Consider the following 17,081-nt stretch of genomic DNA (forward strand, 5'->3'; position numbering starts at 1 on the left):
ACCTATGTTACGCATAGTCACAGGCCTGAAACTGCCCTATAATACCTGGGAGCTGAGATTACCGCAGTTCACGTCTTTGGTTTCCAGCCCTATACCACATAATTTTTCCGTACATATTTTGTCCTGTTGATTGGTGTCTTTGTGGCATCTTCAACATGACGGAATTTATGTGAATGGCTACATGTACAGTGATATGCCAGTGATTTATTTATTTAAATTTTTTTTTTAGCAAAAGTGGTAAAACAGGTCTATTTCAGCCTCTTAGCAGTTTTTGATTTCTTTGGCAGCATAAAGTAACCTACATATCTAAAGCTCAGCGACACTGTTACATATTAAATTAAATTAAATTAAATACACCAATCCTTCAGCAGAGATTTGAAATGAAAAGTTGTTTAGATAACTGCTTGTAAATTATTTCACAAATTGTATCATGAAAATCCTAATCATCCTCAGGTTATGTGTCTAATGTATGTACCACATTGCTGTTTTATTGCGTTATACACTGAATATATTTGGATTTGTTGGTCAAACAAAAGAAGACTAGCATTTCTGACATGTTAGATGAAAATATGTATAAATTCAAAGTAATTTACTGTTGTAGCAGCTTGTCAACTTTAAAAAAACGAACATATTTTAACTCATGAGAACATAAGTTGTTTTTGGCTCTTCGAAGCTTTAGGAGGAGCAACAACGGTAACATTTTAGCGAGTGTAACAGTTAAAATTTGAGTTGGCAGTTAGCTAGAACGTACACTCTAACATTTGCTATGTAACAATTAACCTGTATTTGAACATCCGTCTGGCAGTAAAATCAACTACAGCTCCCATGATCCAACACTCGATAGGTGCCCGCCCTAGCTTTTTCCACACGTGATCGTCCCGTCCAATAGGGAGTGTCGTTACAGGCGCAATGCGGTTGTCTGGATGTAAGGAGGAATGGCGACGGTCGAGACGGTTTTGGAGGCTAGAGTGAGCTGTGTTTGACCAAACAGAGGCGGATTAGAGGTAGTTTGAACTTTTGTTTAAAAAACATACATAGAAATATCGCGTATGGGTGGGAGGCGCGTTTACAGCGAGAGTAGTGCATTCAAACACGTACTTGATGAATTTGGAGGAGTTACAAACATTTTTAACTTGTAAAAATAATATTGTAGTGTCATTCTAATTAAAGTTTAACAACAATTATGAATAAAAAGTCTAACGGAGGTTGTTTATTCCTGATATTTATGATGTATTTTCAGTCTCTGTCAAGGCTTGGAGCCCCTTCATGTCCAGTTAAAGCCCCAAAATGGATAGTGAAGTAACAGTGTCCTCCTCACCCAGCATCATCTCACCCTCATCGCCTCAGACTTCACAGAATAAGGCCAACGTGCCAACAAAACCACAAGACAACAGGAAATCTACACCCACAACTCCTGCCTTTCTCTGCAACCTGGGGAGGGCCACGCTGCGGGGCATTCGCAAGTGTCCTCAGTGTGGTGTCTACAACGGCACCCGTGGGCTGAGCTGTAAGAACAAGGCCTGCGGGGTGTCCCTCAGAAATGCTTCATCAGTGGGTAGAAACAGCAAGAAATGTGCAGTGGAGGTGGTGAAGGTGATAACAGACAGCGAGGAGAGGGGAGGGAAAGAGCAGGAGGGCGGAGGAGTCCTATGTGGTGGCTCAGGTGGAGGAGCGCAGGTGTTTTCTGTGTGCCACAGAGGAAGAGGAGCCACAGCTACACAGTGGGGCTTTGTCGAGCTGGTTCCCACAGATACCGCCATCGCAACTGGGGATGGGGCCACCCTGCTCACCCGTATCAACCTGGGCCGCTGCTTTTTGCCCTCTTGCAGGCAGGGTCAGAGGTCAAATCAGCGTGAGTCAGAGTCGGCGGCAGCCAAACATAAACAGTCCTCTGACAGCCTCTGCATCCACATCAAGCAAGCCATAGAGAGTCAGAGCCGTGCGACGCCGTTGACCTTCAAGAGCTCAGTCCTGGAGGGTTTGCAGGCCTCCATTCAAGCCAGAGAGGAGCTGTGGAGACTGGCCACAGAGTCCCCCGGTCCCCTGGTGCAGCGAGTCTCCAAAGACACCCTGGTGGTGAAGTGCCACACTGACTCTCAGCATCCTCTGGGCCTGTTGCATCTCACTGTGGGCGCTGCGGGGCTGTCAGAGGCCCCAAAGAGTGAGAAAGGTGTCTTTCACTGTGCCTGCCAGGTTAGCGCAAGAAGAAATAAACCAGGTGTGGATGGAGCAGGTGGATCGAGCAGCGCTCACCCGCCTCTCAGCTCGGTCACGCAGCCCTGCCTTCACTTCTACGCCTGCGTGTGCGCCTTTGCGAGCAACGAGAAGCTGGCGTCAGAGTTTGCAGCTTTCATCAACTACACCTCCTGCGGTAAAGTAACAAAGTCTCAAACTTTTTCAAAAGAGGAAGCTGATTTCGAAATTATACCCGTTTCTTTTTGTCAGAATTTAAAGGAGCTCCTCCAAAAGTAAGCAGTTTCTAAGAAAATAAGTTTATGTTCCAGTATTAATTGAGCTGTATTTGCACATCAGATGTTTAGTTTCATTAGTTTCAGCAGATTAAACGTGAATCAAACACAAATTGCATGTTTTTAGGGTTTCATTTAAATTAATTGGCTGATTATCACACTATACGAGTTTAATAACTTATTATATGTGGAGAAAATATGACAAATAAAAAGCTATTATACAAATATGACAAATACAAGATTAAAATATTATCAAATCAAAGTGATTGAAAAACAAAAATCTAACAAAAAAATCCCAGGCAACATAATTGATTTAAAGAAAATATTTAAAAAGCAGCTCAAACTGCTTTATTTTAGGTAAAAGTCTTCAATCTTTTCAGTCACACTGTGTATATATACACTCACCGGCCACTTTATTAGGTACACCTGTTCAATTGCTTGTTAATACAAATAGCTAAGTCTGAGTATTTCAGAAACTGCTGATCTACTGGGATTTTCACACACAACCATCTTCAGGGTTTACAGAGAATGGTCCGAAAAAGAGAAAATATTCAGTGAGCGGCAGCTACGTGGACGAAAATACCTCGTTGATGTGAGAAGTCAGAGGGGAATGGGCAGACTGGTTCGAGATGATATGAAGGCAACAGTAACTCAAATAAACACTCGTTACAACCAAGGAATGCAGAATACCATCTCTGAACGCACAACACGTGCAAGCTTGAAGAAGATGGGCTACAGCAGCAGAAGACCACACCGGGTGCAGCTCCTGTCAGCTAACGACAGGAAACTGAGACCGAGGCTCACCAAAATTGGACAATAGAAGATTGGAAAAACGTTGCCTGGTCTGACGAGTGTCTATTTCAGTTGCAGTCAAAGTAGTGGCGTAAACTGAACAGAAACTATATTTCAGCTAGTTCCACTCTCGGGTTAATTTAGCTTAAAAAAGAGAAAAAAAAAAAAAAACATGGAAAATGCAAAAATCTAAAAGTACAACGATATTTACGTATATTTTTGATTGACTTATTCATACTATATTTTCTGCTTCATCTTTGCTCGGCGTCTGTTTATTTCCTCTCAGGTTTGCAGCAGAACGTTTCCAGCAGAATAAATCCCGGTGAGAAACCTCTGCCGGGGGCCGAACCCGTCGACTCCCATCGTAAAACCAAGAAGCTTTGCCTTGATGAATCCGTCTCCGGTGGGTTCTTTGCGATGCCACCTGAAACACTGAACACAAAGCATTTATCACCTGTAAATGTTGTCTGAATCTTCCATTGTCCTGCCTTCTCTTTCTGTCTTTTATCTTTCCCAACCTGTTGTTCTTTAACTTCCTGCCTGTGTGAAGCCCCCTCAGCGGCCTCCTCCTCCCCGTGGAAAGAGGGAGCGTCGGCCTCCGGGCTTCGGAAAGCCGCTCCGAGGAAAGCCGCTGGTGCTGGTGGGCTGAAGGCTGCAGGTGCCGCCTGTCTCACCACTGAACCTTTTCATCTTTCTGCTCTCTACATCTGTGAAGACATCTGTCTCTATCATTCCTGCATCTCTCATCCTGATGCACACCGTTTTAAACATGTAATGAGTGGACGGCAAAGCGTTTCAAAGTCCTGATCTGCCGGTGCTTTCTTACAGGGAGCGCTCAGCTCGTGGATGAGCGCACTGTGACGATGAGCTTCCATCAGTGGTTGGCCAGTGTGACAGAGAGGATCCACCAGACGATGCACTTCCAGTTTGATGGTAAAGCCAGAGCTCAACAACTTATCGAACGCTGAAAGTATTTGCTCATCTTGAATTTGATGGCAGCAACACTTGTGTAAAAAGTTGGGACGGGGGACAACAAAAGGCTGGAAGAGTAAGCGGTGCTAAAACGAAACAGCTGGAGGAACACGTTGCAGCTAATTAGGTTAATCCACAGCAGGTCAGTGACGTGATTGGTTATGAAAAGAACAACTTGGGCTACGTTCACACTGCAGGTCTTAATGCTCAGTTCGGATTTGTTTGCGTGTTTCTTCACATTATAATTTAAACGCGATCAGACTCCAGTGGGAACAGTCTGCGCTTAAAGAAGTAAACATGGCTGCTACACATGTCGGCATGTGTGTTTCAGTCCTGAAGTTGTTGTGCAACCTGAGTTGACAAAATGATGAGGATTTTAATTAAGTTCCTTGCTTTCTTTCCACTGACCCGCTCCATGCAGGGCGTCTGCCACGCTTGTTTCGCCCATTGTTTACGCTCGATCTCGCCCTCTCCTTCGGTGCAGAATTGAGACATAAATGTCTGATAAAATGCAACTGAGGTCGCCTTGAAAAACATCAGATGTGTGTCTGATTTGGGACCACAGATGAAAGTTGATTTCGAATTTGTGCTGTTGTACAAACCGCACATATGGGTGAAAAAGTCGGATTTGGGCCACTTTTGCCTGCAGTTTGAACGTAGCCTCAGAGTCTTTCAGAAGTTAATTCAATTCAATTCAATTCATTTTTATTTATATAGCGCCAAATACAACAAATGTCATCTCAAGGCACTTAGATAGTAAGTCCAATTCAAGCCAATTGGAATTCAATTAATTAATAATAATCATAATTCATAAAATAATCCAATTCGTTCATATAGAGCCAATTCAAAAACAATTTCCTAGCTAAGAAAACCAACAGATTGCACTGAAAACTTTTTGTTTTTCGGTCCAATCTCCCGGCCTGAGCGGCGTGCCTGAGGCGACTGTGGAGAGAAACGACTCCCTTTTAACAGGAAGAAACCTCTGGCAGAACCAGACTCAGGAAGGGTGGCCATCCGCCTCGACCAGCTGGGGTTTGAGAAGACAGAAAGGGGGGGGGGGGCGGCACTGTAACACCATTCAAAGGATATCTGTTGGAACAGGGAAACACGAGTTAATGACCACAATAATATCACATATACATAAAGAGAGTAAAGTGAGGAAAGGTGTGACAGATGAGGCCCCCCAGCAGTCTAGGCCTATAGCAGCTTAACTATGGGATGTTTCAGGATTACCTGAGCCATCCCTATTCAAGGTAAACACAAGAAACTTGTGCTAACGAAAAAAATAAATAAATAAAGGATCAGACTCAGTGAGTAATTCCCTATACTCCCTATATAGATCTGCTCCTCACACCACAACAACCATCTTTTTACAGCCACAAGCTACCTCAGCCTCTCACCAACTGCACACCAGTCACAGCGGGGTGGGGATGCAAACCCTGGTTCGGGTAGGGGGAGAAATAAAAGAGGTAAGATAAGCGGGAATGGGATTCAAACCCTGGTTCGGGTAGGGGGTAATGAAAGTATAGAGGGTGCCAGAGGTGGAGGTAGAACAAGACACACTAGCAGACACACTATCAGATTCAACAGACCTAACTATAAGCTTTATAAAAAAGGAAAGTTTTAAGCCTGGTCTTAAAAGTGGAAAGGGTGTCTGCTTCCCGGACATTTACTGGCAGCTTATTCCACAATAGAGGGGCCTGATAACTGAAGGCTCTGCCTCCCATTCTACTTTTAGAAACTCTGGGAACCTCAAGTAAACCTGCAGTTTGGGAACAAAGTGCTCTGTTAGGAAAATATCTCACAATGAGATCTTTAAGATATGATGGAGCTCGGTCATTAAGAGCTTTATATGTAAGGAGAAGAATCTTAAATTCTATTCTGAATTTAACAGGGAGCCAATGAAGAGAAGCTAAAACTGGAGAAATATGATCTCTCCTGTTAGTTCTCATCAGAACTCTGGCTGCAGCATTTTGGATCAACTGAAGGCTTTTCAGAGAATATGTGGGACAGCCCAATAATAAAGAATTACAGTAGTCCAATCTTGAAGTAACAAATGCATGGACTAGTTTTTCTGCATCACTCTGAGACAAGATGTTCCTGACTTTAACAATATTACGAAGATGAAAGAAGGCAGTCCTAGAAACCTGTTTTATATGCGAGTCAAATGATAAATTCTGGTCAAAAATAACTCCAAGGTTTCTCACTGTAGAACTAGAAGCCAAGGAAATACCATCTAGAGTAACTATATAGCTAGACAATTTCTCCCTGAAACGCTCAGGTCCAAAGATAACGACTTCAGTTTTGTCTGAATTTAGAAGCAGACAGTTCTGAGTCATCCAGGTCTTTATGTCTTTAAGACATGCTTGTAGTCTGACCAACCTATTGGGTTCATCTGGTTTTATAGATAAGTACAACTGGGTATCATCAGCATAGCAATGGAAATTTATGCCATGCTGTCTAATAATGTTACCTAATGGAAGCATGTATAAAGTGAAAAGAATCGGTCCAAGCACAGAACCCTGGGGAGCTCCATGACTTACTCTGGTGTGTGAGGAAGATTCTTCATTTATAAGAACAAACTGAAATCTATCAGATAAATATGACTTAAACCAGCCTAATGCAGTTCCTTTAATCCCAATAACAAGTTCAAGTCTCTGTAATAAGATACTGTGATCGACCGTATCAAATGCAGCACTGAGATCCAACAAGACAAGCACAGACACAAGTCCGCTATCAGAGGCTAAGAGGAGATCATTGGTAACTTTCAGCAGTGCTGTTTCAGTGCTATGATGCACTCTGAATCCTGACTGAAACTCTTCAAACAGATTATTTCTGTGTAAGTGATCACAAAGCTGAGCTGCAACTATTTTTTCAAGAACTTTAGACATAAAAGGGAGATTGGATATAGGTCTATAATGAGCCAACACTTCTGAATCAAGAGTAGGTTTTTTAAGTAAAGGTTTAATTACAGCAACCTTAAAAGTCTGAGGTACATATCCTGTCAACAAAGACAGATTGATCAAATCCAATATGGAAGTGTCAATTAATGGGAAAACCTCCTTGAACAGTCTGGTTGGGATTGGGTCTAAAACACAAGTTGATGGTTTAGAAGAGACTACTACTGTCGTTAGTTCAGAGAGATCAACTGGGCAGAAGCCGTCTAAATACAAATCAGGTTCTAAAGATACTTCTAAAGCTGCTGTACTTGATGATACATCACTAATAATAGTGGGAAGGACTCCATCAATCTTCTCTCTGATAGAAACAATTTTATTAATAAAGAAGCTCATGAAATCATCACTGCTGAGAGTTAAAGGAATAACTGGCTCAGCAGAGCTCGGACTCTTAGTCAGACTGGCTACAGTGCTGAAAAGAAACCTGGGATTATTCTTATTCTCTTCTATCAATGATGAATAATAAGCAGTTCTAGCTTTACGAAGGGCTTTCTTATACATTGTTAAACTATCTTTCCAGACTAACTGAGACTCTTCTAAATTAGAGGAACGCCACTGTCTCTCCAGCTTTCTTGCAGTCTGCTTTAAAGCACGCAGCTGTGAATTATACCAAGGAGCCAGCCTCTTCTGACTGATTACCTTCCTTTTCAGAGGGGCAACATTGTCCAGTGCTGTACGCATTGAAACTATAGTGCTGTCAACAAGAGAGTCAAATGCTGCTGGAGTAAAGTTTAGGTAGTCGTCCTCTGTCATATCTGCACATGGCAGTGAAGAAAAGGATGGAATTAATTCTTTAAATCTGGTTACAGCATCCTCTGATAGACACCTTCTATATGTAAATTTCTTCTCAGAAACTTCATAGTCAAGTAATGTAAACTCAAAGGTTATAATAAGTTAAGATGGGCAAAGGTTCAGCAATCTCCAGGAAACTGTGTCCATGACTTAGAGTTTAAGAATTAGATTAAAAACAGACATGATTCTGTCCTGGAAATCAATTTATGGGCTCAGGGTCACTTCCAGAAATCATTGTCTACGATCAACAGTTACAAAATAACATTATAACTATACCCTATATATTTTATTTCCTTTGTTTGATTGACAGAGTTTTGCTTACAAACTGTCGGGTAATCTGAGGGCTTGTAGTTCCTGTCCAACTCCAGGCTTTGGAGTTATCATACTAATCAGTACTTCATCATCATTACTCAGACGTAAACCAGATTTATTCTTTGGCGTGTCTAAAACCAGAGGTTGACTTCAAGAGAACTGTGTGGGTTTCAGTTCATGCTTTAATTACTGTTTAATAATGTAATGAGATTTGATAAATTAATAAGAAATAATATCTTCTTTCAGTACATTGACTTTTAAACTTTCAGTAGTTCAGCTGTTTGACCACCGGAGGGCAGCGTTAACACATTTTCTGAGAAAATAAATATTCTCATGCTCCAGTTTAGATGTTTAAGTGGCTCTAACTGCTCAAACTGATCCATAAAACATTGTTTCATGATTTATATACTATCAGTAAACGTTTACTTATACTTTTATAAACTCTTTTTAAGGAAACTTGTATTAAAAACTACAGAAAGACATTATTATCTGTTTATTTCTGCAGGATGATGGCTTTAGTTTCTTGTTTCACAATGTATTTAGTGTTTTTTCCCCCCACCAGGGAAACCACAGCCTCTTGTCTACCACATCCCCCAGGAGTACTTCAACGCTCTGCAGCAGCGCCTGTCGCTGGGATCTAAGAAGAGGAGACTGCCTAACTTCACAACAGGTGAGAATTGATTCGATTTAGGTAAAATTTGTTTAAAAAATTAGATCATTGTTATAACACCGATGTTCCTGAGAAGCTGCAGCAACTAGTGTTGTTTGAGCTAAACACAGTCAGAAGAAGTACATTTTTCCACATTTAGTTCCTTTAACCACACGATAATCTCATAAATTACCACACATTGTCAAATGTTTGACTGGTCTTTATTTTTAGAACCCCTTTTCCAAGCAAAATGCAGCTTTAGAAAGCAAGGAATTAAAACTAAATATGAAAAGAGAATGTGATAATGATCACATCGATAAAAGCAATTAACAGTAAGTAACAGTGAAATGTTGATTAAAAACATTAGAAAAAAGGTAAAAAGTATGGCACATTCAGGCTGATGCCTGCTTCTACAGGAGAGGAAAACTCCCATTTAATGAAAAGTTCTGGGAACCCCAACTGAGCCTGCAGAGCTCTTGTGGTGTTTTAGGGAACTATAAGATCTTATAATATAAGATGGAGCAAAGCCTTTTGGATAGAGCCTTATATGTGCCGAGGAGGATTTGGAATGGTATTAAACATTTCACAGGGAGTTAATGTAAGGAGGACAAAATGGGGGGAACCTGATCTTTCCTGAAGGTGTCAGTCAGAGTGTTTTTAATCAGCTAAAAGATTTTCAGGGAATAAGTTGGACTCCCAGCTAAAATGGCATGAAGATGAGATAAATGTATGGACCAGTTCCTCATTATCACTTTGAGAAAAGATCTGAAAGAGAGTCGTTTAATATGTGAGTTAAAAGACTAAACCCGCTCACGGTTCCTCAGAGTTGAACTAGAGCCCAATTTAATCCCATCCAGACCAACTATATGGTTTTAAAGTGAATTTCTGAGGCTTTTTCTTTGGACCAAGAACAATTAAGTCACTTTTGGCTCGGTTCAGTCGTAGAAAATAAGAGGACAATCACGCTTTTATGTCTTTAACACAAGCCTGTAGCAAGAGTGACGGATTGATCTGGCTGCATAGATAGAGGTGGGTGTCATCGGCATAACAGTGCACGTGAAGCCATGTTTTCTGACGATATTACCCAAAATAAGTATGTATAGAAGTGGTTTCCAGTTCAGAACCCTGTGGAACACCATAAATGACTCTGGGTCAAATGCAGCTCTGAGGTCAAACAGAGGGCAGTGATTTCCAACCTAAACATCAAAGACGGTTACATTTAAGTAACAGTTTGAAGTTAAATTCTTTTAATCTTTAACAAAAACTGCAAAAGCCAGAAAAAAAGCCAAAAAACAAGACTAATGTAAACATTTGGGGGGGTCCAACTTGTTCTTTAGGTCCACCTGGCATCTTTTTAGGTAAAAGATTGAAGTTTAGACTCTACAAACTTAAAATGTGTGAACAAATAATATCTCTCTCTTTGTCTTCTGTGTGTGGACGTTAGCGTTTGTGAGGAATGACGGACTTCCTCTGGGCTCTTTCTCCAAGTACACCTGGCACATCACCAGCCTGCAGCAGGTCAAACGCATCTTTGACACTCCGGAGGTAAACGCTCACATTCAGGAAAAAGTTTCAGTCGCTGGATCTCTCTTCTCAGAGTAAAAGGAGACCAGGTTATTACCATCGGTTAATAACTGCACTCCTTTCATGCTTTATGTCTCTGCTGTCTGTTCCCAGCTGCCTCTGGAGGTCACTCAGAGTTTTGTGAAGAATGTGGACGGCTCTTACTCGCGCTTTCGCTGCCCCGAGCCGCCACCTGAGCCACAGTTACCTGAGGGATGCAGGACAGATCGGCCGCAGGCGATACGGCCGATGGAGCTTCGCACCTTCCTCAAAGTTGGTGGGTGACTTTTTAAATTTTCCTTTAATGTGAAATCCCAAAGGTGTCGTGCTCTCGTTGGCGTTCACGCCGTTGTGTCTCTGCCAGGACCGGGCGCAGCCGATCAGAAGGAGGCCAGTCCGTTTGTGATCGAGTGGATCCCCGACGTTCTGCCCCGCTGTCAGATGGGAGAGCTCAGGATCAGCTTTGAGTTTGGCCACCAGCAGAGCGGCCAGCCCGAATATTACGAGAAAATGAGCGTGGCAGAGAAAGGAGGTCGCAACAAGTCAGACTGTAGCCAAACCAAAGTCACGAAGGCTGCTGAAATTCTTCAGGTAGTTGTACAGTAGCCCCTCCAGGCTCTTATTTACGCCTGCCGTTAGTGTGTGTGACCTCAACATAAATCTGTGTTTGTTTTGCTAACTGCCATGAGGTTTCTAATGATCAGCAGCATATTTGGGAGTTCGTCATCAAACTGCAAGAGATGAGCTTCACTAGATGTGGTTAATTAGAAAAGACCGTATCCTATTCGTGTTTTCTTTCCTTTTCTTTAACTTACTATAGATTCCGAAGTATAGAGCGCACCTGAATATAATCCACACCCTCTAATTCTAAAAGAAAATCCATTTTGTACTCGTATAGGCCGCACCGGATTATAAACCGCGGGTGTCCACATTGTAATATAAGATATTTACACAGAAGGATGTTACACTTTAGGATTTTTAAACTTTTAATTAAATGCGTATGGTAACATAAACAAATACATACTGTAAATGCTTTATTTTCTAACAGTGGCTGGTTAAAAAAAAAAATAAAAAGATAGTAGCCTACCAGGAAAAGGTCATTGATCGCCTTCAATTTAAAAGCTGCATCATATGCATTTCTTCGATTGTTTTCCATGTTGAGGATGAGTACAAATTACCAAATTACAATAATTTAGTAGTGTAAGTGTTTTTGATTTATTGTACAATTTCATTGGACAACTGTGAACTATTCGTTAATTTTATTGGTCTGTTACGAGGCAAAATGTTTTTGGTGGCATGAAAACAAAAAGAAAAAAACATATATTATCCACACCGTATTATAAGCCACGGTGCTCAAAGCCTAGGAAAAAAGTAGCGGCTTATAGTTCGGAATTTACGGTATTTTATTTTTTTTAGCTTTTTATGTATTTAAAAGGTCAACCAAAGGGAGTTATTCTTTCCCACAGAAGACTGAGCTCCTGAACTGTTCGTTAGTGTCTTGTTTGCTATCCAAGTTTTATTTTATTTTATACACTCCCGCTCATTAGCTTGTTTGGCTCCAGTCAAACAAAGCTGGAGCCACTGCCTCATATCCACTTTCTCTTCTGAGCCGACCAATCAGAGAAGGCTGAGCCTTAAAGAGGCAGGAGCTTAAACGGAGCATTTCACAGAAGCTGAAAAGAATATCTGCAGGAATTTACAGTATATGAATGTTTCTTTGAGCAACAAAGCAGTAAACTTGAGCTGTAAACGAGCATAAAATGTTCAAAACAAGAAGATGACTGAAACAGGTGGGCACCAACTGGGATTTTAATGTTGATATTGGGCTATTTTGATCTATTTTTAGCCCGAGAAAATATGATTACAATAACTATGTACCAGAAAAACACAAAATAATTAAATCATTAAGACCGTTTGTTTAGTTTGAGGCTAAAGAAGAGACGACATTAAAACATACTTTCAATGTTAAAGTATTTCTCCACACAGTCACAGTTAATGTTTCAAATGAAATTTCAAACAGTGAAAGACGACCTAGATGAGCTTTGTGCTGCCAGCGATGAGCTTCCATGGCGTTTTTACGAGATGGGGAAAAAATAAAGTTCAAAATGACTTCACTTCTAACTAAAAAGCAGCAGGAAGATGAGTCTGAACTTGATGAATTTTTCCGTTTTTTTAAAGTCAAATTTTTTAGTGTCTTTAATGCTTTTTGGTGAACTCCAAACAGACTTTATTTTGTTTTCCTCTCAAAGCAAAAGTAAATCTTTCTACAAAGAGTCTCAAGACTTCCTCTGTGGAGCTTTTAGACTTTTTTACCTCATAACTGCCCCTACTTTTGGTTCTGTATTTTCTTTTTCTCATACTGGTGGTGCCTTCGAGTAATATTAGTATAGTTCGTGATATGATTTTATAACTCAACCTTAAAGAACAGGTGTTTACAACCCCAGGCAAAAATGATGAAATCACCACTCAGGCAGGATGTTTATTAGTAGTTTTATTCTACAAGGAAATAAACAAATAACATATATGGCACAGACTACTAACATTCTGACTTTGTAACATACCTCAAACAGTTTGATAAGTGTTTAGTTTTTTCTTTTCAGATTAATAAACATTGTGAATCACTTTGGTTTTCCAAGAAAGAGTTCCTGCACAAATTTGAAAATGCAAATGAGTCTGCAGCTTGCAGAGTTTAATGAGCTGTTACAGCTGGTGCTGAATGTTGAAAACAAGAGCTGTCAGTGGAAACAATGAAAAGGGTTAGAAGACTCCTTCAAGAAGGTAATACAGGTCAGAGTGTGGCAAAAGGTGTTGGTTATTCCCAGTCAGCTGTGTCTAAAGTTTGGAGGAACAGAATGGGAACGATGTAAAAGGGAAACAAAATATGTCTGAAACTAGAAAAATGCTCAACAAAAGACGTAAAAAAAAAAAAGAAAAAAGGGCGGAAACAGGAGTCAATCAGGAGAGGAAAGTGAAGAAGGGGGTGGGGTTTCCATCCTGAAAAGCCAAACAAAAGCCATCATTAACACCTAAAGAGAAACGGCCACGGTGTAGTTGAGAGACCGTAAGGTGCTGGCTCCGGGTTTGATCACCAAGTTCACACAGTGAGTGCTGGCCAGAGCCCTTCTTAAAGGTGCCATGGCATGAAAATAAATGGAGGCTTTTATTTATTTTTATAGGCTTTAGTGGTCCCCTAATACTGTATCTGAGTTTTTTTCCCCCAAAATTCTGCCTTAGTGCAGAATTACATCCAGTCCCAAAAATGAGCTTTCTTTAGGATCCTCAGAATGAGCTGTTTAGGGTCTGCAGCTTTAAATGCAAATTAGGAGGAGAAAGGCGGGGCAAAGATTGCTCTGGTTTGCAAAGATGCACGTAGCGCTAGTCATTTAAATCAGGGGAAAGGCAGATATCGTGCGCGCCATAACACCAACAGCAGGACGGCTATCAAAACAACAAATAAGTACACAACACTCGTGTTACAGTAAATGAGGTGTCCACTTGCATACCTCATGCTATTTACCGTTACATTAGCGACAGTGACTGAGCTATTAGCTGCAGAGCTAACGACACAGACAGACTGACCGTTTTGACTCTGGAACCATGAATGAATCATTATCCTGATGAAATGCACTGAATTTGCGGATTCATTGTTCTTCAGGAAGCTTGAAGTAGGGGGTTTTGGTCTAAAATGAGCGAGCTAACCATCTCATGGGCATGCAAGCACCTCCAACAGCCCAGTTGGCAGAGATAAGTTCTTGCAGATGCTATTAGCTGCATAGCTAACGATATAAACCCTTTCTTGTGGTAACAAGCTATGTAACTATACTGTACATACAGGAAAGCAACACAATTATAGAGCGTTAAATTACTTACTCTCGGGAATGAGATCCTTCCACAAGTAAGGGGACGAATGGAGCAGGAGATTGACAGGCGGATCGGTGCGGCGTCCGCAGTGATGTGGGCTCTGCACCGGCCCGTCGTGGTGAAAAAGGAGCTGAGCCAGAAGGCGAAGCTCTCGATTTACCGGTCAATCTACATTCCTACCCTCACCTATGGTCACGAGCTGTGGGTAGTGACCGAGAGAATGAGATCGCGAATACAAGCGGCTCTAAACAGATTTTTTTACATCCATGTACAGAGCAATGAGCTGGCCAAAGAGCTGTGGGCGGGGAAAGGCAGTTTATTGGCTCTGGGGGGAAACAACCTCCACGTCATAAGAGGCAGCTTTCCCGATCAGGCCATCTGCATGGTCACATTACCAAAGGCGGAGAATAATTTCCATTGTATGGTTTAGCTCTATCGTCATTTTTAGCCACTGGGGGACCGCAGGCAGGCTAGAGGAACTCATATTAATGTTAAACAACCTTAAAAAGGGAAAATTTCATGCCATGGCTCCTTTAAGGCCAATCAGAGTAAGGGTCAAGAAAGGACTGGAGGCTGATGCAATCACAACTTAGGATAGCATAAATAAACATAACCTGTTGATGTCACCAGACTGGTATAAACAGCAGAAATCCAATAAGGTTGGTAATTAAAGATTACAATCTCTCTCATTACACCAGTAAGCATAGAAGTAGACAATCTGCAGACAGATCTCTCAAACTTGTCATGTCACCATCGGTATTAAGACAACACTTCCTGTAGCGGAACTGGTATGACGCTCTTATTGTGAAAAGTCCATGCATGACACTTCCGGTGTCTAGTTCGCGTTGGCTTTGAACATCGGCCGATAAAACATTACTTAAAAAAAATTTACACTGCATTTTAGCGGAGCGATAACACTCTGAACTGTACTGAAACCGGACAATGAACATACAGGCATAATTCAACATGAAACATGACGTATTTACACTCAAGCTGCAGGTACAGGTGAGCTCGGTGGTTAATTAGCAGACACGGCTGGTAATTAAGCTCCGAACTCTTGTCAGCAGCGACTAACAAAGCATAGCCACATCAGCCAAGAATATAACAGGTCATACAGTAGTTGTACTCATGTGTCATTGATGCACACGTTACTTAAACTGGGTTAGGGTTAATTCGGGTAGACCACCATTAGATTACACAAGCTGTGACGTCACTGACAATACAACCAACCAACCCGCGAGCTGACTCACCCTCCTTATACATGAACACTGATTCACAATTAATTACATTTTCTTCACATGGAGTCATGATTGGATTAAAGTGATACTAGACAAGGAGATGATGCTTCAACTTTAGCTTGGTTCAAGTCCAATGAAACATATAAAGATGACTGGCTGAAAAAAGTGAGCATATTCCCACAATTATTGATGATATAGAGTTGATGTCAGGTAGAGGACCAGGGGAGATGGTGGTCATTACCTTTACAGTAACTTCATCCATTAATCAAAAGGAGGTTTGATGATGCTGAGCTAAGTTTTCAGGATGATATCGTTCAAACTTTTATTTTAAGAAAGACAAATAAACTGAATAAAATGACCAGAAATCTCAATCCGACTTGGAAAAAAAGATCCATAATTTCTCCTTATATGTGATTATTTTTGTCAAAAAATAAATCATTTTGAGTAATGTTTTAAAAAGCCAAAATGTTCAGCTGTTAGTTTGTATGCTCAGTCGCAAAAAAAATTAAAAACATATGAATGGAAATTCCTCTGAGTGAGACCATGTGACACCTAAATTAGGCTGAGGATGATTTATTTTAACCAGGGGACTTAATTTAGGTTTTCAACATAAACATTTGGGGCGTAACTTGAAGTCAGTCAGGTCTCAGAGGTTCCTCGTGGCATGTTCTGACGTCTGCTTTTAATGTTTTTTTTCCCTTAATGCCAAATATTTATACTTATAACATTTTTTTTTTAGGTTTGTCAGTTAAACAGAGTCTATTTTTAATCAATAAACAACAGATTTAAAGGCATTTAAATATTAAGGCTAGAAAACAAAATCCCACTAACTGGGGAAAACAGCCATTTACTTTCTTTCACTGTCCTGTTTTGTGTTTTGTGTCTTTTACTGCCATAAATAATTAAACATCTCATTGAAACATAAATATTGTGTCTGAATTTTCTTTTTTTTGGATCAATATGAAGCTTTTTGTAAGATGAACCCTAATGTCAGTGATCCTCTGACCTCTACATGAACCCTTCAGGATGTATTAACAGCAGTGATTTGCTATGTTTTCTGGTGGAGATTTTGGATTTATAACAGATACTACTTGATACTAGTTTGCCAACACGAGCCTGTAAATCATCACTTTTTAGTTGCCCCTGAATACATCAATGTCGTTTTAGCCTGTTTTTTTCTGTTTAATTTGCAGCTGTATTCACATTGAAGTTGAATTGGTGACAGTTTTCTCTTAATTTGAATCACACACAGCTCTTAACTATGATATATGCTAAAGAAAAATTATCCACCTGGCGGTAAAATTCAGCTGATTTGAACTTCCCGTAACAGGAAATTAGTCTTTTTACATCATAAAAGCTGCACTTTTTGGTTGACTTTTTACTGAAAGAGGTTGCTGATTGTCGGAAAGACTTAAAAAAGGACACAATTCAATGATAAAGTCGAGGGAAATTTAATGTTGACTAGACAGCGAGAGAA

At 40.7% G+C, this 17,081-nt stretch overlaps 1 protein-coding gene across 1 annotated transcript; it reads left to right on the plus strand.

Annotated features, from left to right (window-relative positions):
- The first annotated feature begins 814 nt into the window (after nucleotides 1-814).
- Nucleotides 815-16,492, plus strand: c22h2orf42 (chromosome 22 C2orf42 homolog). Its single transcript, XM_075456376.1, has 8 exons — nucleotides 815-1,004; nucleotides 1,241-2,371; nucleotides 3,547-3,663; nucleotides 4,089-4,193; nucleotides 8,856-8,963; nucleotides 10,387-10,487; nucleotides 10,620-10,782; nucleotides 10,870-16,492. Exons 2-8 carry the CDS (start codon nucleotides 1,288-1,290, stop codon nucleotides 11,109-11,111), a joined length of 1,920 nt encoding a protein of 639 aa, XP_075312491.1. The 5' UTR covers nucleotides 815-1,004; nucleotides 1,241-1,287; the 3' UTR covers nucleotides 11,112-16,492.
- Nucleotides 16,493-17,081: the final 589 nt, after the last annotated feature.

Source organism: Odontesthes bonariensis, chromosome 22 (genome assembly GCF_027942865.1).
Source record: "Odontesthes bonariensis isolate fOdoBon6 chromosome 22, fOdoBon6.hap1, whole genome shotgun sequence".
Taxonomy (NCBI): Eukaryota; Metazoa; Chordata; class Actinopteri; order Atheriniformes; family Atherinopsidae; genus Odontesthes; species Odontesthes bonariensis.